Genomic DNA, 26770 nt, shown 5'->3' with positions numbered 1-26770 from the left:
TGAAGGATTTTGCAGGATTGAGGCTACATCCTAGCAAAAAGGCCTAGGGAGTTAGAGTTAATGAATCGGTCTATAAACCCAACTGACATCTTCATGTTTTTTTTTTCTCCCACCAACAGATAAAGATGATTGCGTAACTGAGCCATGCGTACATGGTCAATGCTTTGACACAGGCATGGCCTCCTACAGATGTGACTGCGATCCTGGTTACAACGGCACCAACTGTGAAATTGGTAAAATGTGTCATTCTCTTAAATAGATTTAAATTCATCTGGGGCATGTTTTGGCGGTTGTAACCAATAGCTGGTTCAGTTGTTTGTGGGTCATTTAATAGTTGATAGTTTTAAAAACTTGCTTGTGAGGTAATAACAAGTGAATTTCTCCACTACTCAAGCTGCTAAAATGCTAAACCCAATGAGAAAACAAAGCAGTTTTTGGTTACGACCGCCCAAAACATGCCCCAGTTAGTTGCATTGAGTATGTGTTTTTCTTTAATGTGACCATCTTTCTTGATAGTTTGTTGTATTACATTGACTTTCTGGAGGACTTTGTAAAGACAAGTCCAGTCACGTGGTCACTGTTCACTCACCAGGCCCCCTTCAATGGAGAAACCATTGTGCACGCTAAAGCAACTGCCCCGTGAAGGATTATCTGAACTATAGCTAGCACAATGTTTCGCCATTGAAGGGGGCCTTAGTGATGGAATTGATAGCCTGCTCAGATGGGGCTGTACTAGATAAATGTGACGGTACGCTATCTTGAAATGTTGTGAGGAAAATGCAAGAGCTTGTTGAACTTGTTAAACTGATGTACATGTAGGTGAACAACTTGTCTGATGTTGACATGACATGGAGTTTCGGCTGGTAACCTGCTTTTATAAGCCAGACTTTTTTTGTGCTAAGCAAATTGTTGTGCTTAGCAGCACCGTGAAATCGGCCCCAGATCACTTCATTGGGAGTATTCATTAGTAGGATTTTGTATCCTCCAATTCACTGCTTTTCAAATTTAAATTATACGGTGTTTGCTATGTGTTTTTTGAGAACAGAAATTGACGAATGTGAATCCAACCCCTGCCAGCAAGGAGGGACATGTACCGACTTCATCGCCTACTACCACTGCGACTGTGTCTTTGGCTATACTGGTCATAGCTGTCATCTGGGTGAGTTATTATAGTATATCACTGTGTTGTAGTACTCATGCTTATACTTGTACTCGTACTGGAGTATTTTGTACTTGTACTTGAGTTGTACTCGTAACCACATGAAAAAGTTGACCTGTACTCGTTCTTGTGGCCAAGTATTGTACTTATACTCGTACTCATTGCAAAGTACTTGTACTCGTGGCAGAGTACTTGTACTTGTACTTACACTCATTGCAAAGTATTGTACTCTAGGCAAAGTACTTGTACAAGTACTTGTACTCATTGCGAAGTACTCTTACTCATACTCATGGCAAAGTCCGCATACTTGTACTCTTGCAACTGTACTCAACTACAACACTGGCAGAATATACTTCTGAGAGTCAGTCTGGAAAGTATGTTTTGTGTGCTTGCTTGAGTCTTACTCAAACCCACAAGTTGCTGCTCGCTTGTGAAAATTTTTGTAAGCAGAGCACCTATTAACCAGTTCACGTCGGACGACATGTATACATGCAAAGGTTTTGCAGTATTTGGAACGAATGACGGATAAACACGCTATGAGCGAGGCTGGAAATATCTGTCTGCAACCCGCTTGCAGCGAGCGAGGCCGGAAATATTAGGGTGTGCGACCTGCAGGTGACGGCTTGAACCCATCTGGTAATCAAGGCTCGTAAAAACAATCCTGCGCCCGGGTCTGGCCATGTCAAAATTGTCCCGGCGCGAACTGGTTAAGCAAATTTTCATCATCGTATGTGAGACTGGATTTGAAAAAGTAAATTCTATATATTTTAAAATTCTTGGCTTATTTAATTTCTGAAAATAGTTTTTCACATGCCAAGTACAGTAGAATGCAGCTTAAAGAGAAAGTTGTTTAAGCCCACAAATTTTATGTACAATCATATTAAGCATGAACAGCCAAAATTGCAATAATGTACAACAACTATGCCCAAACAATTTCTTGTGGACCCCAACGTGGTCAATATAGTGATGTTCTGCTGTATGAGTACCATTAATCTTTAGAAGGTTTATATTCTTCACAATTCTAAAACGATGTGTGAGATATTATTTACTGAAACTGGTATGTTTTTTGCCAATCCAAATTGCAGATTTGTCGCCCAACTATGACTACGCAAATGTGGTGACCCTCTTTCCAAGATTGTTGGGTAAGTACAGAGAGTAACCGTTTATCAAAAGGTTTAAACTACTACATTACATCAAAGGAAATGTTTTTCGGGCCTACCTTTAAGATCCAAAGACTCAGTTTAGTATTATGTACCGGTCATTCTGTGCTGATCAAGTCATGTTTTGTTGAAAATATTTTCAGTGTTTTATTGCAGTCCTTTTTCCAAGAATACTAAAATTCTAGGCATTTTGATATATAGAGTGGTATTTTAAGGAATCACGCTTATGTACCAAAACTGAGTTTGGAAATAAACATATGCAAGAAATTTCCAAGAAATTGGACTTCAGTTGAGTTCAAGGCATTTTGACATCTTCAGTGCACCTGCTTGTCCAAATTCTGCAATTCTTGCCCATAATTAGAAGCATAAGTGTTCATAAGTATTTCCAGATATTCAGGCTTTACCAACATAACACTTTAGCAGCTTATTATTAACTAGCAACACTTGGAAAAAAAGTTTGAACTCGACAGCGATTTTTGTTGTTGTTTTGTTTGTTTGTTTGTTTGTTTTTGGCCAGCATACAAATAATTACATACAGTTTAAAACCTTAGGAAGAGCCGGCAGTGTAAATTCATAGAGAGCAGTAAATGAAATTCCACTGTTTTAAAAAACTGCAACATGGTTTCTTGTATCTACAGTGACGGATGAAGTCCTTGGTCTGGATGCAATCCAAGTCCACCCCTTCCACCTCCTGGCCACCTACTACTGGCCCTTGAATGACCCCTCCAGCATCCAGATCGCTGGCAGTAACTACTCGGCTATCCTAGGCCGGGGCCAGTCCGGCCTGTACCCTCTCCTAGCCTCCGATGACTCCTGGATCAACCTGGCTAATCTGACCGGTGACTGTCTGAGCGATCCCGGGTACTGCATGGACGGGCTGTCGCTGGCCCTGTGGGTCAGGCTGTATGGGATGAGCTCAGGAGCGGACGGGATCGTACTGAGCACAGCGTCGACTGAGAGTAACGGACGAGTTGGCGTGTCGATCATGCTGAAGGCAAATAATGACATGGAGTTCAGAGGTGAGCGGATTTATTAAGATTGAAGTCACCATAGGAAAGCTGCGTTACGTCGTGAAGTAACTGGGTACCTTTGAGGGAAGAGATGGGGTTGATTTTAGCTGCTTTGCGCTGAAATGGCAGCATCGAGCTGTATACTCCCCAGGGAGCTGAGATTGTCTTTGGAATGTTTCATTGGCGCTATGAGCAGGGTATTAATGATGTAGCGCCTTGAGCACAAATACTGGTGGATAGGTGCTCTATATAAATACACATTATTATTATTGATAAAAGTGTAAAATATGTGTTTACTTCCAAAGTTGTGGATGGAGTCAACCCAGCCTGGGTCCTCCTGATCAGCTCAGCTGACATCGTCTTCAACAACTGGTGTCACCTGGCCATGACCTGGCACCCAGACATCGGCCTCGCGGCCTACAAGAACGGGGTCAAGGTCACCAACGCCAAACTAAGCAGGGAACCAGTTGGCGACACCAACATGATGGACAGTTTGACAATTGGTTCCAAGTACAATAACGAAACTGTGACTGGTATTCAGAACAGTAACGCAACGGCGACTGCGTTCCCCATGAGCGTCAGCGACGTCGTGTTTTGGGATCGTCAACTCCGGGACTGGGAAGTCAATCGATTTCTTGGTTTCACATGTAAGTCCAAATCCTTTATTTTGTGGGACACCAGACATGAGTCAACTTAAGGGAAGGATGCTAAATTAAACAATCGGTAACTCGAGGTTGAACCCTGAGGTACCCCATAAAACCTTGGTAACCCTCTTTAAAACCTTGACGTAAACCTCGAGGCTAACTGAGGTAAACCTCGAGGTAAACTGAGGTAAACCTCGAGTTACTGCTTGCTACAATCAGGCTGCCTGACATACCCCATAAAACCCTGTTAAACCTCTTTAAAACCTTGAGGTTAAACTTGAGGGAAACTGAGGTAAACCTCGAGGTAAACTGAGGTAAACCTCGAGTTACTGCTTGCTAAAATCAGGCTGCCTGAGATACCCCATAAAACCCTGTTAAACCTCTTTAAAACCTTGAGGTTAAACTTGAGGTAAACTGAGGTAAACCTTGAGGTAAACTGAGGTAAACCTTGAGTTACCGCTTGCTACAATCGGGCTGCAAGGATTGAGGAATTATAACATCTGATACTTTCAAGTGCTCCACCTCAGATCAACTTTATTTTACGCTCCATGTTCAAATATTGTTTTGGGGATACTTCTGCTTAACCCGAAAATAGAATGGATTCAACAGAATTTACCGTTTGAAGTGAATTAATTTTTTTTGGGGGGGGGGGGGAACCCTTAGTTGTGTGCACAAAAAGATTTTTTTTTAATTTCAATCATAATGTACAGTTTTCAGCAATTTTGTTTTGCTAAATTTGCCGATTTTCGTGTACATTTTTTTTGGGCTGAGAAGATATTTTAAGATTTCCTGAAATTGGAAAGTAGACACATTTGAAATGAAAAATCAGTTAATCCACTTTTGTCTGTACAGGCCGAGAGGAAGAGATCGCAAGCTTCGCTGACCACTACTGGGGCATCGACGGCTACGCGCGACGGGACAAGTCCACCCTGGCCAGCTACCAGGAGCCTTACGCTAGTCAGTTCAAGGAGCTGACCCAGGCAGGGGAGGGAGACGTAGTCCTGGCCCCTAGCTGGGATGCCAAGGGGAACGCGGTCATGGTGTACGGGGACGGCAGTGGCTGGCTCATGCTAGGTAAGGTTAACACTGACTCTTGGTTACTTGGTACTTGGTTGGTTCTTCTCCTAAGGACTTCCACAAGGGAGTATAACTAGGAGGCCAGAAACACCGGGGCAAACCCCTTCTCTTAGCAATAAGTGTTTATTTTACATGCGTTAGGCCTTATACAACACACGGGTTAACATCCCATCCAAAGGACGAAGCAATAATGGTTAAGTGCCTTGCTTAAGGGCACAAGTGTCCACGCCCAGGCTCGAACCAACGCCACTGTTGCCTCTGAAATACCAGAGCATGAGTCCGGTGCTCTTAACCGCTAGACCATGACACTCCCCTGGTCTTAGTCCATGACTGGATTCCAAGTTTGTTCGCCTAATAAGCGTGCCCAAGCTGCCTTGGCAGTAGAGGGCGCTGTCAACAAGGTAAATCGATCTTGGGAACTTTGGCAATGCTACCCAGGAAATCCTGAGCACACCTGATCATGTGTGTGAGTCTACTTTTGAGAATGAGCCAGAAGTTGGGAGTCATCGCATTAAAAACGGGCTGAGATATGTCAGGATTTACAGTCCTGATTTCAGCAATTTTTGACAGCATTTTTTCCTGATATCAGGATTTTATCCCGGGAGCTCTTATCTCTATGTCCAAGGTCATCTGGCTGTGTGCTTTAGGCTGGTTCACATGGTGTCCTTTTGACCACAAAGGATTTGATATGCCCAGCGTGTCATCCTATTTTCCTTCTCCTGTCAGGTGACTTTGCCGAGCAGTGCCTGAGTGACGTCAGTCTCTGCAGGGACGGTCTGTCGGCCTCACTCTGGCTGCGACTGGTCCAGGTCCAGGACAACGAGACTCATTTCCTGATCTCCTCCGGAGAGCAAGCCAGCCGGGGTTTCTCCATCTACCAGCGAGACGTGGACCGGCTAGGGGCGGCGGTGACTGACGGTAGGGTCAGATGGGTGGTGGAGATAGAGCACACTCCTTACATGACGGAAGAGGGTGAGTTTGACAATGGTGGTGACAAAGTGAAGCAAGTTCGGGTGAGGAGTATGATTTTTGACTGCCTTCACTGGAATGCTGGATCGTTGGACTACACTAGTGGACTATTTGGAACCAGAGCCCCCGGGCGAATTTTTTTCTCCCAAATGACATCCGCATAATGGTTGTTTAGCGCCCTCTACGATACTTTTATGATATGCACGCAGGTATATAATTATTTATTTCCCCACATTTTGGCGAGAAGTGTGACAGCTCAGTCGATAGAGGGTAGGATTTTGCACCGCGAGGTTGCGGGTTCGAATCTCGGTTTTGCACCCAAATTTTTTTCCTTTTCTAACCTTAGGCTTCGAAAGATTTTTTTTAAAAGGAAATAAAGTCCGAATTTCATAACGTTCAAATTCACATATTTTTCTAATTTTATATTTTCTTCTCATGTTTTTATAAAAGTTAAGTCCAAAATGCCATAGCGTACACCCATATGTGGATGTCGTTTGGGAGAAAAAAATTTGCAGCCCGGGGAACGGTTCCATCCCTGGTTACCAATAGCTGCATGCATCATCACGCACAGCAGGGGACCAGGATCAAGAAGTGTCCGGATGACGCTTGACCAGAATTTGACTGGAGGCATTTGGGTCATTCTATAAATTTGGGGTCCAAAGTGTGACATTTTTCCCGTCCCTGTTACCTTGGTACTTTGTAATTTGCCATTCAAGCATCATTAAAAGTGACTTCGAATGATTGTTTATTTGTTGGGTAGGTAGTTTGCTATTCATAATCACTCTTGGAGGATGACTGCATTAAGGAGTGCATCAGAATTATACAATCATAGATGTCAGATGTAACAGGGACGGGGAAAAAAGTGGACCCCAAATTTATAGAATGACCCATTTACAAGTTGCTATTAATGACCGTGCGTAAGCTACATCACGAGTCAACCACAAGTCAACTAATGGCCCTTGCCTGAACATAAGTCCTATCAGAATTGTTTTGGTAATAATGATTTTAGAAAAAAGAATAGAATAAAAGACCTTTTTAGGGATTTAGATGCCACAGTTGAAACAGATACCAATTATTTTTTATTTAAATGAAAAAGTTAAGAGTACAGACTGACAGTTGATGAGAACAGACATTATTTCTTTACTCTATTCATACTCTACTCGTTTACCGCAGCCACTGTCTACAATGTCGACTTTAACACCAATTATACCGAATTCACCGGCCCCTGGATCAACCTGGGCATTTCATGGACCAAGAGGGACGGCCTGGCCTTATTCATGGACGGCCGGCTGGTAGCCATCGATCCAACCGGTTACCGCAAGTATCGCAACACCGACGAGCAGAGCAAACTCATCCTGGGCCGGCGGAACGACTTCCTGGACAACGCGGCCAACTTCACATTCGAGGAGGTCGCGATCGTGGAGAGACCCATGGACACGTTTGAGTATCGGACCAGGCTGGCTATGATCGGTAAGCTGAACATGGAGGCGCATGGGTGCTGTTCATTTGCATTTAGTCAGTAGACTGATACATTAAGGCCCGCCCACTACACATGTAGGCAACAACGCAAGTGCCTCTCCAATGCCATACTGAATGTAACACACGCGTGTTATATGCAAGTGCGGGTATGTTGGAGATAGGTCAAATCAATCATCCTGAACAAATCTATTGATTCATTGAGAAAAACCTTGGTCCATGCAAGGGAAGGAGTGGTGCTAAATACCCTGTTAAATTATTCTGCTTGAAATGGAATCGTTCAGAAGAAAACAATCATCGGAGGTGGATTTAAAAAAGTGTGCCATGTATCACGGGCACACTTTTTCAAAATTTGACTTTGTTCATAAAATACTGCAAGGATTATTCGTCAACATGGACCTTGACGTACACTAACTGGCTCTGAATGAGAATCATATCCTGGGTACTGATTTAGGGATTGTAAGGGTGCAATTCAAACTATGATTCAGCAATTGTTGAACCAAATCACTAGCAAGAGAACCTACTTACGAGACCAAAAATCTTGCATAGGTTTTCTCTGTTTTCTAAAAATGTATAGCATCAACTGAGGTTGTTATGGTGTAATTTTGTTGCTTTCAATAAAAAAAGTGCAAGCAAAGCAAATGATCTTATCAGTGTTGTAGTGGAATACCTCCACCACAAGTCCATCACCAGTTCTTTCATTGAAATCACTAGTCTTTTCACAAGTCCAGTCACAAGAAACAGGGGGTCAACAATAAAAAGCAGTGCCTTTGTTGCAACTCATTTGAATGGCTTGTGTCTTGAATTGAGACTAGAGGACTCGTGATGGACATGTGATGGACATGTGATGGACATGTGATGCACATGTGATGCACATGTGATGGACATGTGATGGACATGTGATGCACATGTGATGGACTTGTGATGGACATGTGATGGACTTGTAATGCACATGTGATGCACATGTGATGCACATGTGATGCACATGTGATGCACATGTGATGCACATGTGATGCACATGTGATGGGCTTGTCTACAACACTGGTTCCTATATATATCTGTAAACTTCATATAACACTAATTTTGTTTTCTTTTTCTGTATCTTAGAAAACATCCATTACTCCGATGCGGCATATTTCTGGAATCCCAACGACCTGGTCGCCAACACTTTCAAGGTTCTGTGGGAGCATACTTACAATGACACAGTGGAAGCTGTCAGAGCTTCGCGGACCGTCACCATGCCTGATGCCGACACGGTGGACCTCACTGACGATGACTCATACATCATTCTTGGTATGTCAATGACCTTGTAAACCCTTACCATCCTAAATCCTTCAAATTCCAAAGTAGACACCATGCACGAACATTAGATGGCACTTGTGATCACTTCAGAGAACCTGGGGGAGGGGGGGGGCAGGGGGGGAAAACACTTTAAGTGTTTACTGGTTTGTACATGTACCGGGTGAGTCAAATAAAGCGGAACTCAACCCCAAAAGTTGTATTTCATATTTTAGAAAATGTGTAGCACCAACAATAATAATGACTGGAAAGCCAATTTCATAATGTAGTTTTAGATGAAAAAAATACTGAAATTGCTCAATCTGTTCAAAGAATATCGCAATTTAAACACAATTACCTTAAAACCTCTTTCGTCCAAAAATGCAATTTCAATAATCGTCGTCACAATTGTCTTCAAACATCACCAGCGATCATTTGCTTTTCATGCATTTTGATCCTTTCTAATATAAATAACACCACTCAAAATCCAAAGAAGATATTGTAACGCCAGCCTGATGAGCCATTTTGGCTCATGACAGACTTTGCTTACTTTGTTAATGATTTACATCTGTGTAGGTGACTTCAGAGACAACTTTGTCAGTGACCCAACGTTGACCTCCAGAGGGATGAGTGTTGCATTGTGGGTCAAACTTTCAATCGACACAGCAGCCAACGCAACCCGCAAATACATCATCAGGTATGGAAACACAAAGTCTCTTCATTTTTAATATCAGGTTTTGTCCTTTTGTCATTGTACAGGGTGAGTCAAAAAAAAGGAAACCCAAATGGTGCCCAGTATTTTTTCAAGAATTCTGCACGAAGCGTTTTCCGAATCTAGGATATAAAAGCCCAATTAATAAGCTTTCTTTTAGTGAAAGAATCATTGTAATCGCCCATCTACTTTTCCAATTATTGAATTTTGAACACAAACACTGTTTTTTACCTTGTCCACGGATCACATTTAAGGTATATGTACGTGATATTTCAATAAAAATGAAAACATGTCGTATCCTGAAAAAGATATCAGAATAATCCCATAAGTCTCTGGGGTAGCCAAGTAGAAGGCAGGGCAAGACTTTCAAACTCTTGACACTGTATGAAAAGCATGATAGTTTAACATTGGAAGCAGCAGGTTTTTAAATAAATGTTAAGATAAGTGCCAGTTATCATGGTTATGAGAGTTTTCTGATGTGTTTTTTTTATATGTGAATAGTTTGTGATTTGCTGAAATATCACCTACCTTTATTGTTATCCGTGGACAAGCTTAAAAAAACGGTGTTTGAGTTCAAAATTCCATAACTACAAAAGTACATGAGCGCTTTGAATGATTACTTACTGAACAAAATCTTATTAATTGGGCTTTCATATCCTAGATCTGGAAAGTGCTACATGTAGAACTTCTTTAATAAATAGGGGGGCACCATTTGGGTTTTTCCTTTTTTTTTACTCACCCTGTAAGCACTGTACACTAAAGAGAACCTGTGGCACTCTTAACCAGCTTGTAGCTGTGTCCTTCCTAATTCAGCTTCTTCTGCGAATAACGATGATTAGCCTCAAGTTTTTTATAAGACATTTGACATTTGTACGTTTGATGTTTTGATCCACTAACAGTTCTGGGTCGCAAGCACTATCCACTGGCATCGCTATCTACACTCTTGCTGATGAATTGACTTTCCTTATCAGCACCAATGAAACCACATGGGAGACGACATATTCAACCAGTGTAAGATATCATTTCTGCTCCATTTGATACCTGACTAACAAAACAAAAGCTTTTCTTCTTGTGTTGCATGTATAGTAAGAAGTACGCAAAGTGAATTTGTGTAATGTTTCACAGAAATTTAAAAAAAGGTACAAATGTCATATTTGGAGGCAACATTGACACGGTGTCAATATTACGTCCGAAATGACATTTTGTGCTCATACTTTTGGCAAAATACATTGAAATGATTTGAAGCTTTCTGCAGTAGTGAAACACCCAACAACAAATATTATGTAGAGTGACTGCCAGCAAGGCATTCGTACTTTTTATAATATGGTCATATGTCACACATTGTTCCCCAACCCGGTGGAATGACCCATATATGCAAGTGTAATTCACAAGTGCAGTCAGCCAGTGATTCATGGTACCAAGAGGACTGTAGGGCGCCCTCTGGGACCAATACAAACTAGACACTATGGGCTCCGTGCGCCAACGAAAGAGGGCGCCCTTTTACCTAGGAACGACGTCCCATGGGCGGGACATTTAGCCGGTTGACGCGCACCGTTCCTTGTGTGTGCCGCACGTACACCAGGGGATTTGCACTATGTACACGCATTGGTACGGCCGCGCGTCGCAGCAAAATGCAGTCAGGCAAGATGGCGTCGGTCGGTCACCCCCAACTGTTCCTTCTTTGCCGGTGAGGGGGTACTTGTGAACTGTGAGAATTTTGTTTCTCATCTAGAATTGAGGTCATAGAGGTGATACCCTTCACCGTGTACCCCACTTCTCCCCACCCCCAGGTCATACCCCACGACACATGGGTCAACATAGCCTTCACCTGGCACCTCTATGAACCCTTCGCTGTTTACATCAGCGGCCGCCCAGTCACCCCTACCTCATCCGTGATGTCACCGGCTAGTATCAACCAATCCCATCCCTTGCTTGCCTTGGGAAGGAGAAACGACATGGTCGGCGGCTCGGCTGATTACAAGATCCATTCCTTGGTCATCTGGGATAAGTATGTCTACCAGAAGAACGTTCACAAACTCTTGGGTGTGTCGGGTGAGTATGCACATACCATTACCACTGTCCCTGAATATGTACTTTTAACCAAAATAGCCAGCAACCGATTTAACAAAATGCTGCAACACGTCGCAGCCTGAGCTAGGACCGGACGTGTAACACGTCGAAAATTGAGATGCCTACCATACTTTTTGAGAAAACAGAGAAAACATATGCACATGTTTTGAGTCTAGTAACTGGACTTTAGCAACGCAACCTAATTCAACGATTGTTTTCTTTTGATTGAGACCATTTCTGGCAGAACAGTGTTCACAGAATTTTTTTGGGACAAGCGGTATCCTCACATTGAGCACAGGTTTATCTCATCGATTCGGTAGGCACTTTTCCAAGTATTATGACCGGTGTCGCTACGTGCCTTTATTAATTCACGGCTGTCTCCCATTGCAGAGGCTGAGCTGTACTACTTCCATCAAGCAGATTACTACTGGTCTCTGGACCCGCCCCTGTCCCTAGTCACTACCCTGACCGCGATCTCTTCCTCCGGTACCTCCTACGTGGATGACCGCCACCGCTTTGCACGCAGCTTGTCCACAGACGGCAAGGAGGGTTGGGCTAGCCTGGGTACCCTAGGGAGTAGCTGTCTGGCTGACCCTTCCACCTGCGTCAACGGCTTTGCCCTGGCTATGTGGATCAAGTTCAGCGACATACCTGCACGGAGGGAACGGTGTCTGTTCACAAGTGGTGCTGAGCTGACAAGTAATTCATTTTACTTATTTAATTCATATTTTTTGTGTGAACCTTTTAGTCAGGAGAGCCCCTCGACAGAGACTTTGTCTGTTTTGGGCGATCCTTCGGGAGCTGTTAGGTTCTTTTTGTTTTTCTTCTGTTCTTCAATTTGTATGTCTTGGTTTTTACTGTTTATCCCGAGAAATAAAGTAAATGTAAAATGTAAAGTTAATAGTCTGAGGCTTTGAAAATTATTGCTTCTCTTTGGCTTGACCCTCCTATGCAAACATACATTCTATGCGAAGTAGTCCTTTCAGTCAAAATCAAACAAGTGACTGTTTTCAACAGTAAAGAATTTCCGGCCTTCATAAAGCAGGATTGACTGGCTGGGACTGTTTAAGTAACTTGATACAGCTGTGCTTTGACTCCGGGTGAGTGATAAAACGGCTGTGACCACAACTTGCCTGGTTTGTCTGTTGATCCATTCTGACTAGTCACAGTGCTTGCTTGACATGTGATCTGACTGCTGGTGACTAGCCTTTGTTACGAGTATAGCAGGGGAAGTGGAAGTGAATTTAGACTAATTGTGACTGTTTAAATAGCAGAAGGGTTAAAGGTTTCTAAGGCCGAATAAAAAAAAAACATGTTTCTCGTCCGGGTTGTTGAAAAAAAGGAGGAAGAGGGGCTTTTTTTTTTCTTTTTTTTTTTCAAGATGGCCGCCATTTTAAAATTTCCTGCAACCGTTGGTGTTTCCACTGTTCAAAGACACTTTTGAAATGAAAGTCAAGCTGGACAAGAGAACTGAACATATTTACAGTGTCATTTGGAGTTGTATTGGTCTACAATGAACATATTTTGCAAGTATTTATTTTCCGATGAATTTGTGGACTTTTTCGTCGTTTTTTTTTACTGCATTTTTCAAAAATAAAAAATGATTAAAAAAATCCAGGCGGCCTCCAAAAAGTGAAGTGGGCGGGGACGAGAAACATGTTTGGTTTTTTACTTCGCCTAATTGACACTGAAGCAAATTCTTTTAAATTTGCAGAGAGAAAGATGCCTGGTGTTACATTCCTCAGTGTACATTTCTCTTAAAAATTGAATGGTTTTTTTTGTTCTTTTCCTTTTTGTTTAGATGAGAGAGGCATCGTTTTCCGTCAGACCCCAGATGATCTCCAGTTTCAGGTCAGTGACGGCAGCGACACGTGGTCCCTGACTTTCTCCGAGGACATGTTCACGTTCAACGAGTGGCAGTATCTAGCTATGGTGTGGTCACCAACTACCGGCCTGGCCGTCCACGTTAATGGCATGAATATTGCATTAAAGGTAAGCAGTGTATGTTGCTAAATTGTGTTGTCACAGGACTCTATGCCAAGCTGCTCATACTTAGGGACTCTCTGCATTAGAAAAAAATTGTTTGGTTTGGGTGCAGCAGCAAATTTGAACATCAAAGCGAGTCGCTGCGGATGTACACCAGTAATAATCGCGTGCAAGCACTTCTTCAGGGTCTACTCATAATTTATTGTCAAAGATTTGAAAAGCTGCTGTTCATACTGACGGCATACCTCTACTTTATAAATATGCACGACGTGCGCACGAGCGGGTTTCCCCCAGAGTAATGGCTTCTAATGTTGTTCAATTAATTAGTCTATGGAGTCGAGAAAAATGGTCAACATCGAGGTTTGCAAGAGCACTCATGTTGCTAGTATTACGACTTTTGGAATACATTAGCAAGTCAGTGGAATTTTTTGATTTCTACAAGTTTGTTGTTTTCCCGCCCAGTCTGAAGGCGCTAGAGATAGACGCACATCCGCCAGCTACTCTGACTTCACACTCGGCAAATGTGCTGACAACACAAACTATGCCCAGGCGTACTACGATGACATAATCCTAATACTGCCCCCTATAGGCGAGTCTCTGCCAACTGCCGCTCAACTGCATGGAGATCCAAGTAAGTAGTATCCCCCCCCCCCCACGACTTTTATTTATCACTTTCTCCCTCTTGTTTTTTTCAGGCGCCCAATCTATACTGCCTGTGCGCTTTTTAAGAACTCTTGATTTCATTTTTGTACCAGAAGAAATGAAAATGCATGTAGAGTAATAAGTAATGTTCACACCCATAATAACATTTGAAGGGCATAGTAGATTTGGTAACATACTTGAGCGATCAACTTTCATCCAAAAAATCAGAAACAAAATTTTACTTTAAATTTGCACGTTCGTCTAGATTTTGCTCCAAATTTCAGTTTTAGATTGCTTACTTAGCTTATTTCAGAGGTCTCTGTCACAGGAACTCCACATAATGTCTTATTTAAATTTGCGGACAAAATGATCCACTTTCATCCAAAAAATCAGAAACAAAATTCTACTTTAGATTTGCACATTCGTCTAGATTTTGCTCCAAATTTCAGTTTTAGATTGCTTACTTAGCTTGTTTCAGAGGTCTCTGTCACAGGAAATCCACATAATGTCTTATTTAAATTTACGGACAAAATGTTGAAAAACCCTTTTTTGTGTCCGCTTGATGCGGCAACCATTTGTTTTTTGTTTGCGTTATCTATACCTATTTCAAGCATCAAATTTTAAGCCAAATTGTCAAATATAATGCCTGGCGCTGTGTAAAATGTATGCAACAATTCATTTTGAAATATCATAGCTCCACAATTATACACATGACGGCCCTAGTACACAGACGAAGACGTTATTGGTTTGTGAAATGTAAGGTGTCACGCTTTAGCTTCACAATTATTCATATGACGGCCCTAGTGCGCAGACGAAGACGTTATGGGTTTGTACAACATTAGGCGTGCGTACTTCTTGTAATACACTCTCAAAACGCCATCTGTCATCCGTGCACGGAGTCCGTTGGACATTGTACTGAAAACATCATGGAATATTACAACTGATTTTTGACAATTATTGTTTCCATTTTACAGTATGTCATGGATTCATATCATCAGACTTGTATTTCAATCTGACATCGAGCTCGAGTGGGGTAGTCTCATCAAACACTCAGCCCTCAGTCCGGGGGGAGGGGGATGGAAGTACAAGAGCTGTCTCAACGCATCCTGGCAGTGGTTATGTAGACGTCGGTAAGTAATACTGCCATTATAAGATGGAATTTTGCGTCAGGGTGATATAATTCAAATTAGGTTTTGCCCTTCACCGACGTTTAAACACTGTATACTCAGTGTGTTACCTCCCAAGTGAAAGTCGCTTACTATTGCTGAAGTTTCATCACTCTACTACAGAGATTGCCAGCTGGTTTGAATCAGATTCAACCGGCCAGCCGACCCCGGTAAGCTCGGCAGTCGAGTGGTACGGTAAGATGTCTGCACTAGTAAGCAGCAGGTCGTGGGTTCGAGTCCCACCCGATTAGTTTGTGGGATGAAACTTTGAAACAGCAAAAACGACAGTGCGTCTTTGAGATTTGATGTTTGAATTGCAGGTGACTTCAGCGGTCACTGTCTGAGCAGTCCGTCCCTGTGCCCCTCTGGTGTGACGTTGTCTGTCATGGTCAAACTGGTTGACATGGACAATCTCCTGGACCTTGCTACTAACCCAGAAGGAGTGGGATACATCCTCAGGTGAGCCACAAAGCAACAACCAAAGAAAACTCACAACCAACTTTAGCCCAGGCCAGAATATTTTGTGAAATTGTGCTGTTTGAAACATGAGTTCATTTAGAAAGTGGTGAACTGTGCTTTCAAAATAACGTTGTCGAAATCTTTTTTTGTTATTTTGTTTTAACGTTAATTAAATAGAACAGCAAAGGACCAATCAAATCATATGGTATAAAATGCTTCTGGTTTCAATTGATGTTAGGCCTTTGAAATTTTGTAACCATCTGGTAGGTTTAAAAAATGTTTAGGGTTTAGTTTTTGGAGATGGCCAGCCTGGGGCTGAATGGCTCAACCAGTAGAATGCTTTCAGTTTCCGTAAAGTTTTAAAGTTGAAATTACAGTTTATTTGTTAACACTTTTGTAAATTGCGCATATCCTCTGCTATCCTTGTTCTATGTAACACTTAAAGTCAACCGAAGACATTCTTTACTGTGAAGGTATGAATTGTTCAGGATGTAAAAAATGACATTCTTGGATAAATTTCCTTCAAACTTTAATTAAATAATTGACTCAAAGTTTAAGTTATTCACACTGAATTTTTCCGCTTCCAGTTCTGGTGCACAAACCAACCTGTCCACTGGTTTCGCCATCTACGCCGATAATACAACCGTCACGTTTGAGGCCCACGATGGCCTGCAGCAATGGCTTTCCCAGGTCCAGTACAGTCTCACCGACAACTGGACCAGCATTGCGATGTCTTGGGACTTGGTGTACGGCATCACGGCATTCATCGACGGAGAGGTCCAGATGGAAATCGGTTGGTTCTCCTTCCTTTTTCTCCTTTTCCATTCCACACTCTGTATCTGTAACTGTAAAAACATCAACAGCCTGATGTAACGATATCAGTATTGACGGTAGAATATATCATTTGTCATTTGTGCATTTTTTTTTTATTTGAAGCAACAAAAGTGCTCAAACTCTAAAGACAGGTGCTTAACAACTAACCCGATAAAGTTTTAGCTCAGTGAATGCTGTATAATTCTGAGAAAATAATATTCTAGGATCTTGGTTTCAGTTCAAAAGTTTCCAAGTCATGTTTTGAATTGCACCCGGATTCAGTATCTGGGACACGTTCTCATTCAGCTGATTGCAGCTACGCGGTGTCATGCACTGAACTGACGAATTATAGCAACCGCCTGTGCGTCTTGTCAACGCTTGCACGCACCCATTCACGACTTCGCCAAATCAAAAACGAACTACTAGTTCTACTTTCCAAAAATTCGTCTTTAGACGTATCTTTGGAATTGATCTTTTATTGTTTTCTTCAAAATGACAGCATGCCAGAAAGAATAATTTCACAGGGAGTTTAGTGTCAAAGCTAGCTTTAAACCAAGTAAGCTTTCAACAATAATTTCGTCAGTTACTTTTTGGATAGCTGCAAATGATATATCTTTAAGATGCCAAAGAAATTATTGTTGACGGTATGCCGATTAATTGTTGAAATATTTGAATTTGAATTCCCGTCTGACAGCCGAACCCACCACCACACCAGGCCCCGAGACCACACCTGGAAGTTTCAACTCCAGCTCCAACGGCACCGCTAACGCGGCCACCCCCGGCCCTAGCCTGGCCCCACCCACCCCCAGACCCGATGCCAACACCCACCTCCATCTAGGCAAGAGGAACGACAGACCAACAGGCTACCTGAGAGCAGAGTTTGCTGACTTTGCCGTCTGGTTCTATCGGATGGATGCCGAGGATCCGGATGTGGGCCGTCGAGCCGGGGGCCAGGAGTGCCCGACAATAGGTCAGGAACATTCTTGAACAGGGCCCAATGTCATTGCTCTACTGAACTCAGTATTCCTTGTACCACCCCAAAACTGCCCTACCTATTATTCCCTGTACTGCCCCAAACAACCCCAGCATTCTATGATTTTAAAGGTAGAGTTAGTTATCATTTGTCATTTGTGCATCTTTTTCGTTTGAAACAACAAAAGTGCTCAAAATCTAAAGAAGGGTGCTTTTGAACGTTTAGCTCAGTGAACCCTCTTTATTCCGAGAAACTAATATCTTAGGATCTCGATTTGTTTAAAAAGTTGTAGAGTCATGTTTGGAATTACGCCCGAAATAAGCGTCAGGGACATGTTTTTGTTCAGTTGATTGCAGCTATGTGATGTCATGCACAGAACTGATTAATAATATCAACTGCGTGTGTACCTCGTGTCAACTCTTGCGCGCATCCATTCACAGCTTTGCAGAATTAAAAACGAACTACTGTCGGATATTTCCAAAAATGCGTCTTCAGACGCATCATTGGAAATGGCCTTCTTTTATTGTTTCCTTCAAAATGACAGCATGCCAGAACGAATCATTTCACAGGGAGTTTAGTAGCATTACCGTTTTGAAACCCAGTAAGCTTCTCAACAATAATTTCGTCATTACTTTTTGGATTGCTGCAAATTATATACTCTACCTTTAATGGACACTCTAGAGTATACGTACAATGTTATACAGTACATGCATATGGAATAAGTATAATCATAGCAAGTAAAGTAGCAAACTTATTACATAACCTTGATGTCAGAAATGTCAAAATGTGTTTGATGTATTCTGGGTTTTTATACAATAAAATGTGCATAAATATTAAGAAAAAAAAAATCTGGGAAATGCAGATCCACTTGTGTACATTTTGCAATAAGTTTTTTTTTTTCAACAGTGAGACCTTTCAAACTTTTAAATATTATTAACAAACCATTGTGCTGCAATTGCTTAATCCAGTTCACAATTATATATTTCTTTGATCTTGAGCAGTTGTGACAACCAATCACGAAGAGCTGGACAAGTACTCTGTCTGGACGGGAACCATTGAATGCGATGCTACCCATGAAGTCGACTGCACTAACGACTTAGATGAGCTGTTTGAAGTGGTAGGTCATTATCATCCAGCTCACCCATAATCAACACTCGGCCGTCAGCACAACTCACCAAAGTTATAATTATCAAAAACCCAACCAAATGCTTCCCAAACTCCAAGCCAAATTGACCACTGTCCACTCTCAAATCGGCCCAAAGTCTGGTCCCCAACCCCTTCCCCAGGTCACTCAATGCATAGAGCAAAGACCTGCAAATCGACTCCCATAGACCTGAATGGTAATTACGCGTACTTCAAAAAATTACTAAAAATACTCACAACTCTCCAAGGTGTTTGAGAACCAACCCACACATCGAGAAACAAGTATTCCACAGATGTTCAAAACATACATTCGGCCAAAAAAAAAAAATATTCGGTCTCTGGTCAGACCAAAGTTCCGGAATTGACGCGGCCACACGGCTTTTTTTTTTTTTTTTTTTTTTTTTTTTTCTTCTTCAAGCTTAGATTGTACAGACAAGGTGGGGTACTACTTTGCTTTTTTGGTGTCCTCATGTACATTGGTGTCCTCCATAATTTGCCTTGGTGCTTTCGATCATTTGCCTTGGTGCAATTTCCCATTCCTTGGTGCTCTTTGGTAAAAAAATTGAGGAGGTGCGGAAATAGAGGGTGCTGTTGGAGCTACCGCGGAACATTTTGGAAAAAAAAGAGATCGACGCGCATGATTAAAATCGACGCGCGCGCTGACCAGAGACCGACTTATTTATTTTTTTGGCCTTAATTAGGTAGTTTACTTTTAAATCTTCAACACAGAAAAGTCAAGATTCATAATTGTATTGTTTTTATGGTCTAAAATTTAAACTTCTGCAGGTATATTCTGAGGATGGCGTCAATAGCTACCTGTACGACACTGTCATCCAGCGTCTGAAGAACTACACAGCCACAGAGAAGTACTTGACCAAGGATGAGATAGAGATGATGGCAATTATGGTAGACAAGGTGGTCCACAGAGAGCTCCCTGTAGCTATGAACGTCAGCGATGCACAAGTGGATTTAGAGGTGGGTTGAAACGTCTATAATGGAATTCCCTAACTAGAGGCAGTTAACACTGGGATTTCCATGGATTTGTTCAAGCAAGCCATGTTAGGCCAAAAAAAAAAAGACTCCAGTTTCTGGTATGCGCGCGCGTCGCCGTAGCCATGCACGTCGGCAAAATGAAAAAGGTTTTTTTTCAATGAAAGATGATGTCTCAAAACCACCAAACTCACTGGTTTGACTGGAATCCTGCTGCTGCACAATTTTAACGTGTTTTTAGATGGGGTTATGATCAAGAATAAGCTTTATGTGGCCTCTCTGGACTCCCATATATTTGCACTAAGTTTAGTCGGGCATCATTTGCAGTCATCAGCCGACATTTGAGGCAAAAAAAATCAGGTAAAAAAAAAAAAGCTGTGTCGCCGCACCACTTTTTGGGCAAGCTCCATACCAGAAACCGGAGCCTTTTTTTTTTTTGCCTTAGGCAACCCTCTGCCCAATTTTGTTGCCAATTTCAGGACACCAATTCTTTGACTTTCCGACTGAATTTCATGATACTAAAATTGTGCACAGGATTTCCATAATTACTTTTATATCTGGGCTTACTCAGTTTGATTCACAATTCTTAAAAAAAAAAAAGGAAGTTATTTTGAAGTTTCTTTTTACTTTAACTTTATAATAAGGTGATGAAACTTAAGATTTATGATCAGGGGTGTTTAGAATTTGCCTGATATTACCTGAATTTAACCTGACTGCAAGTTTTCTTTCTGCTTTTCTTTCCAGAACATCTTGGAGTTGACAAGTAATCTTCTCAATGCGGACAGAAAGAGACGCTGGGTCAGCATACAACAGGTAAGATCTTATCAAGTACATGTCATCATAGGGAACAAGTAGTTACTGCTTTCCTTGATTTGAAAGTTTTTAATAGTCTATGTGACTCTACGGGGCAAGTAAACAAAAAGGAAACCCAAATCGCGCCCCCTATTTTGTAAAGAAATTCTGCAGGTAGCGCTTTCTAGATCGAAGATGTGAAAGCCCAATTAATAAGCTTTCTTTTAGTACAAGAATCATTCAAATCACTCATGTACTGAGTTATGGTATTTTGAACACAAACACCGTTGTAAAATGTTGTCCACGGATCACAGTTAAGGTTCGTGATATTTCAGTAGAGTGAAACCACTTCGTATCCTGAAAATCAGAATAATCCCATAAGCGTCCGGGGCAGCCAAATAGAGGGTAGGGCAGGATTATAAACTCCTGGCATTTTAAAGAATGTTGTTTTAACACTGGAAGCAGAAGGTGTTTAAATAAATGTTATGACAAGTGCCAGTTGTCGTGGTTATGAGAGTGTTCTGATATGTTTTTTTGATACATGGTTTGTTTTCGCTGTAAATATCACTTACCTTCAATGTGATCCGTGGAATTTTAAAATTTTAAACCTGGGTTTGTGTTTAAAAGTTCATAACTTGAAAAATATATTAATGATATGAACGATTCGTTTACTAAAATATAGCTTATTAATTGGGCTTTTATATCCTAGATCTTGAAAGCGCTACATGCAGAACTATTTTTTTTAAAAGAGGGGGGTGCCATTTGGGTTCCCTTTTTTTTTTTACTCACCCTGTATTTCCCCAATATTTTCACAACTAAGTGCCAATTTATACATAAAGGCAAATGCAAATTTAAATTTTATAATATCAAGGCAAGTATTCATGACTCCAAACAAAAAAAGTGTGACACGTTTCATTTTAAAAATTCAAAAATTTTAAAAACCCAGTATTTCACAACACTTTGGTGTCAGAATCTTCTAGATATTTTCCTCGCAAAGTAGATTTCTTACTGCTTAATCAATTTGCAGACTCAAGGAGGCACCACTAAGATGCTTAAAGACCTAGAGGACTACGGCATGAAGATTGCCGATCTACTAGTTACGCCTGACGGTGATCCCAACGACCAAGTCACCATGAGTGTAGTCTCAGAAAACATCAGTAAGTTACTTCAAGAGCTAAATAATCTGTGATTATATACAACTTGAAGCTTTGCATGGCAGATGACATAAAATAGACAAATTGCGCGTAACACCAATGTGGAAAAAAAATTTCTTCTTGGAAGAAGTGTGTTTCTGAAATGAACCGGTTGGTTGAGTGTAGAACTTGATGTTTCGGACAGTGTGCTCTGTCCGTCCTTAGGAGGGTTTTTAACCTGTGATTACATCTCATACATATTCATGAACCAAATGTGCTTTTTTTATTGGTCAATTTTCCAACGGGCCAGGGAAGTGAAAGGAGCCACCCTGCCCAATGCATGACACACACTGTCTCCCAACTGATCAGTAGTAGTACCAAAGAAGTGGTTTAGCGACGGCACGTAGCGTAGCGACTGCGCTCTCTAGTTTTTACTGTAACTCTGTTGGTTTATTCTTGTTACTTACACTTTGTCTTCTCTACAGTGCTTCATATTGAACGGTTTGACATCGGTTCTCTGGATCCAGACAACGGTCTGCTCTTTCCCGAGTATTCAGATCCGGACCTCCAATTCATCAACCAATCCTGGAATCAACCAACAGATAACATCAAACTGCCCAAGAACTTCTTTGATTTCACAACAGAGAGTAAGTTGGAATTTTGCTAATGTTCTCCACAAGGGGCTTTGAAGGGCAGTATCCGCTACTAAACTTAAATGCCGCCCTTTTCAAAATATTCTTCTTTGCTCTTGGAGAGGAGGCTAGTTTTACCATAAACAGGCAGTAACTTGAGATTTACGGGCAGTAATTCGAAATTAACAGGCAGTAACTCAAGGTTAACAGGCAGTAACTCAAGATTAACAGGCAGTAACTCGAGGTTAACAGGCAGTAACTCGAGAAAAACAGGCAGTAACTCGAGGTTAACGGGTCGTAACTCAAGGTTAACAGGCAGCAACTTGAGATTAACAGGCAGTAACTCGAGGTTAACAGGCAGTAACTCGAGGTTAACAGGCAGTAACTCGAGGTTAACAGGCAGTAACTTGAAGTTAACAGGCAGTAACTCAAGGTTAACAGGCAGTAACTCGAGGTTAACAGGCAGTAACTCGAGGTTAACAGGCAGTAACTCGAGGTTAACAGGCAGTAACTTGAAGTTAACAGGTAGTAACTCAAGGTTAACGGGCGGAGCTCTTAAATTTAAAAGCTACCTCAATTTGAAAACATGACTCATCATGAAGAATACCCATTTTAAATGCCCTACCAATTTGTAATTGACAGAGACTGGAGGGGGCACTTTAGTAGGCCTTGTCTTCAACAGCATCACTGAATTCATGCCGATGGAAACAACAGAAAGGTAAGCACACAATCTGACAGTAAAAGCAATGTTGCCGTCTTGACTCAAATGAATTCTCATTTGTATTTGAATACCTGTGTGTGATCTCTGGTTCTCACTCAGCTCAATAGCAAAGAAGACAATGTAGAGAATTCCACTTTGAGGTCAGCTGTTTGAGAGGGAAAAAACCAGAAATGTAGTCTACAGTTATGATACCCCTTAACTACTCCTATTTGCATATGTGTGCACCTCTGTAGCGTATTCAAATCATACTGCCTGGACTTTTGTATACCTGTGTGAGTGTACGTTAATCTGTTGATCAGTTGATTGAAGCGGTTATTTTCCCTTGACACAAGCGAGGTGGTTCACCTGCCTCGTAATATCTAATAGTTTAATCATAATAATTACCGAGAAGGGTCATTTGGGAGACATTCCCGTAGACTTGTCCGCAAAACTTTGTCGACCTATAACTTTGACCCATTCCAACTTTCACTATTTCTAAATGACTCCACCAACTGTCTAACTTATCAACAAACCAATCACAACCTCCTCTCTAAAGAATACCAAGTTGTGACATTAGGGAGACATCGAAACGTCTCCCTAATGTTCGGTGTCTCCCCAAGGTACAATTATTAACTACAAAATGTCTCCCTAAGGGTACATATAGAGTTGTAATAGAGATTTATAAAGCCCTAGAACATATCCACCATAAGGTGCTCAAGGAGCTACACATGTACCAAGCAAAAGGGAAAAAAATTAAGGAAACTAAAAATCGATATGAATTTAATATAAAACAAATTTAACAGAAAAAGCCGACAATCTTACAAAAGCAAAACAACTGAAGAACAGAACAAACGAAATAATTACAAATGGAAGGGTTAAGTGAAAGCTATCGACATGAGATGGGTTTATACAATGATCTTAATGGGGTTCGAACCGTGAACCACGCGAATCATAAGGCTTGGAATTGGTCACTGTTATTTCACTACAATGTATGTTTTTCTTTACGCAGTGAGCTACGAGACGATGCAGAAACTGGAGCCATGAAATTGACTAGCCGTATCATTTCACTGACTGTCGATCCTCCCCTGAGGAAGAACCTGTACAATCCTATTGAAATCACCTTGAGCAATGTTAAGGTGAGCCCCTCCCCCCACCCCCTAGCCGTATCGTGTCATTGACTGTCGAACCTTCCCTGAGGAAGAACGTATACAATCCTTTTAAAATTACCTTGAGCAATGTTAAGGTGAGCACTCATACCATCTCCCATCTCCCATCTCAACAAGCTAGCCTCCTACAACTCATAAGCATCACGCTACTTGCTACTGTAGTTCCTCAAATGCCTATAAGCCTGAGGTTTATGGACAAATTATGGCATAACTTCCACAGTCATTTTTATATGTGACCTAATTTACAGTGTACAGACTGAAAATTGACTATTTTACTCATCGTTGTAAGGCCTATCAATGCCAAAATTCTCAATGTTTTACAAGAAAAACACAGCTTTGTGACCTATTTTTGAGAGTCCGCCCAATTCCAAAGAAAGTGGGCAACATTTCTTCAAAATGGCAGGCAAACCGGAGGTGATATGTAACAAGAAGTTACGAGAATCTTTATCCAAGATTGTTAAAACATTTTTTAAAAGGCACAGTTCACAAGTTCAAACTGCAGCTGCACAACAAATTTGTCGCATAAGTCTTACGCATGGTGTGACTTACCCACTGTTTTCTGAATCGGCTGTTGATCTTGGGAACATTTTTGAACACATTTTTGTCTCAGCACTGAAGAGTCTACACAAACACCTTCAAGGCCCACAACATGCATGTGCAAGCTAAATTTATAAGAAGATTGTGAAGAAATGTGACACAATGTGTTGTAAATACTAGTCCTTCCAAAGCTTACGTGTGAAATGTGGAGCATTAGTTCACATTATATTGCAGCGTATTTGTACTTTTGGGTGGAAGTTGGTGCTCATAAAACCTGTTATGTTTACCTGTTTTATTTTTAGGCTCGAGAGAGTAACATGGAGCCCGTCTGTGCTTTCTGGGACTTTGATATGGCGTAAGTACTGTCAGGCCGTCACTCTGTATAAAATAGGTACAAATTGTGACAGGGCTTCAGAAAAAAAAGCAAAGGTCCTAAAAAAAGGGGGGGGGGAGGTGGGGAAGTTACAATCCAAAATGTTTGTTGTATAAGATACAAATGATTGTTTTATATTGTAAGCCAATATGTTGGCTCAAAATGGTATCTGCTCAAAGTCTCCTGAATGGCAACTATTTTAAATCTTTACGATATAAAAGACTTAAAGAGCTGTAACTGTAGATCAATTCCACAATTGGTTGTGTTGGGGTTTTTTTTGCATAGAATTGGATCCACAGGGTGGTTTAGGTGATTTAAACCGGCCCTTCTCTTGGTAAAACAATACCAGATGGCTGTTAAACCCCCTCTTGACAACTAATCCCCCCCCCCCCGACCCAAACCTGGATCCGTCCCTGGCTGTGTGAAGGCTGTTTGATACTTCACATAAATTTCAGTGGCAAGCGAATTTGTGATTGTAGACATCGAACGTCACAATGCAACTTTAATTGTGAACGTCATGAAATTTGTTTTTTTGTTTTTCGCTTCAAGTATGAAGCAACCTTGAGGCCGCACATGCAAAAACAAAGAATCTTTGAAATCAAATAATTTTTTTACACAATCTTTTGAGGAATGCGAATTTTCTTTTACCTGTCTGTGCTCATGCATTTAATACATCGCATAAATGCTTCTTGCATCATGTAGAAACACCATCAATGGAGGCTGGAGCACAGATGGTTGTGAGGTCCAATCCAGCAACGACACACACACTGTCTGTTATTGCTATCATCTGACCAACTTTGGAACGCTCATGAAGCCCATTCCGATGGAGGTGAGTTACAGCAACGTTGTACTTGCTTGATCCAATACCTCGACTCTAGTAACAAGTTTCAGTGACTTGAGTCAACTCGATTCATAGCGGGTAAATGACTCGACTGCCAAAGATTGAAGTTGAGTCAAAAAGCATGTTAACACTTAAAGGTACAATACAACAATTGCAAACATCAAAACACAAAACTACTGAATTCTTTTGAAATACCTTACTTGACTGTAAGTGAATAAAAGTCTCAAGCATCCTGTGAAATCATAGCACCTGGTGTGCTGTCATTTTCAAGAAAAGTAATATTTTTGTATCAATTTCCAGTGATGGTCGACTGACCATCGTCGGAAAAAAGTGACTTTTTTCAAATACTCCCACTAATTCAGGTGTCTGCACACGCCACATGCACCATAGAAAACTCCTGGACACGGAGTAAAACGGTAGAATAAAAGTTGTTGGACGTTTTGTCAACTTTTCAACTTTTTATGGTTTTTGACCAAAAAGGTATTTTATGCATGGGGATAATAATGCGATGGGGCATTTGTAAACGTGATGTTTGAAACCAGTTAGGGGCCTGGTGGCCGATAATAGCCCTCGTCTTCGGCTTGGGCCGTTTTCGGCTTCCAGGCCCCTATAACCGGTTTTAAACCTCAAGAAATAGCCCAAGAACATTCAGCTTGAATATCCTGATTCCATTTGTGCATAATCACCTTGTCTGTGTTTTACAGGAGATCAGTCAAGATGTCATCAATCTGCAATATATCTCCTGGGCAGGGAACGGTCTGTCTATGCTAGCCTTAGTATCACTGCTTCTCATCTTCATTTGTGTCAGGTAAATAAGCCTATAATTCTTGAGGTGTAATGATTCGCATTTTTACAGGTAAATTTTATGT

The 26770-nt window shown here is 41.4% G+C and overlaps 1 protein-coding gene across 1 annotated transcript in view; it reads left to right on the top strand.

The window, feature by feature from the left end:
* The window catches only part of LOC119739340, a 53290-nt gene that overhangs the window by 17064 nt on the left and 9456 nt on the right, over positions 1-26770 (top strand). The window contains exons 16-44 of the mRNA XM_038214235.1: positions 120-233; positions 1046-1159; positions 2245-2301; positions 2958-3338; positions 3635-3976; positions 4826-5047; positions 5777-6022; positions 7193-7489; positions 8603-8788; positions 9350-9470; positions 10385-10496; positions 11276-11537; positions 11946-12254; positions 13357-13547; positions 14004-14172; positions 15158-15313; positions 15670-15808; positions 16396-16601; positions 17316-17591; positions 18596-18711; positions 19524-19712; positions 20472-20540; positions 21547-21676; positions 22138-22299; positions 22927-23002; positions 23994-24120; positions 24990-25042; positions 25763-25889; positions 26606-26709. Coding sequence (XP_038070163.1) covers positions 120-233; positions 1046-1159; positions 2245-2301; positions 2958-3338; positions 3635-3976; positions 4826-5047; positions 5777-6022; positions 7193-7489; positions 8603-8788; positions 9350-9470; positions 10385-10496; positions 11276-11537; positions 11946-12254; positions 13357-13547; positions 14004-14172; positions 15158-15313; positions 15670-15808; positions 16396-16601; positions 17316-17591; positions 18596-18711; positions 19524-19712; positions 20472-20540; positions 21547-21676; positions 22138-22299; positions 22927-23002; positions 23994-24120; positions 24990-25042; positions 25763-25889; positions 26606-26709 — 5053 coding nt within the window. The remainder of the gene's footprint in view (positions 1-119; positions 234-1045; positions 1160-2244; positions 2302-2957; positions 3339-3634; positions 3977-4825; positions 5048-5776; positions 6023-7192; positions 7490-8602; positions 8789-9349; positions 9471-10384; positions 10497-11275; positions 11538-11945; positions 12255-13356; positions 13548-14003; positions 14173-15157; positions 15314-15669; positions 15809-16395; positions 16602-17315; positions 17592-18595; positions 18712-19523; positions 19713-20471; positions 20541-21546; positions 21677-22137; positions 22300-22926; positions 23003-23993; positions 24121-24989; positions 25043-25762; positions 25890-26605; positions 26710-26770) is intronic.

This window comes from Patiria miniata, unplaced genomic scaffold (genome assembly GCF_015706575.1).
Source record: "Patiria miniata isolate m_02_andy unplaced genomic scaffold, ASM1570657v1 HiC_scaffold_30, whole genome shotgun sequence".
Taxonomy (NCBI): Eukaryota; Metazoa; Echinodermata; class Asteroidea; order Valvatida; family Asterinidae; genus Patiria; species Patiria miniata.
The sequence above is the reverse complement of the archived record's forward strand: the minus strand, read 5'-3'. Positions and strand labels throughout refer to the sequence as shown.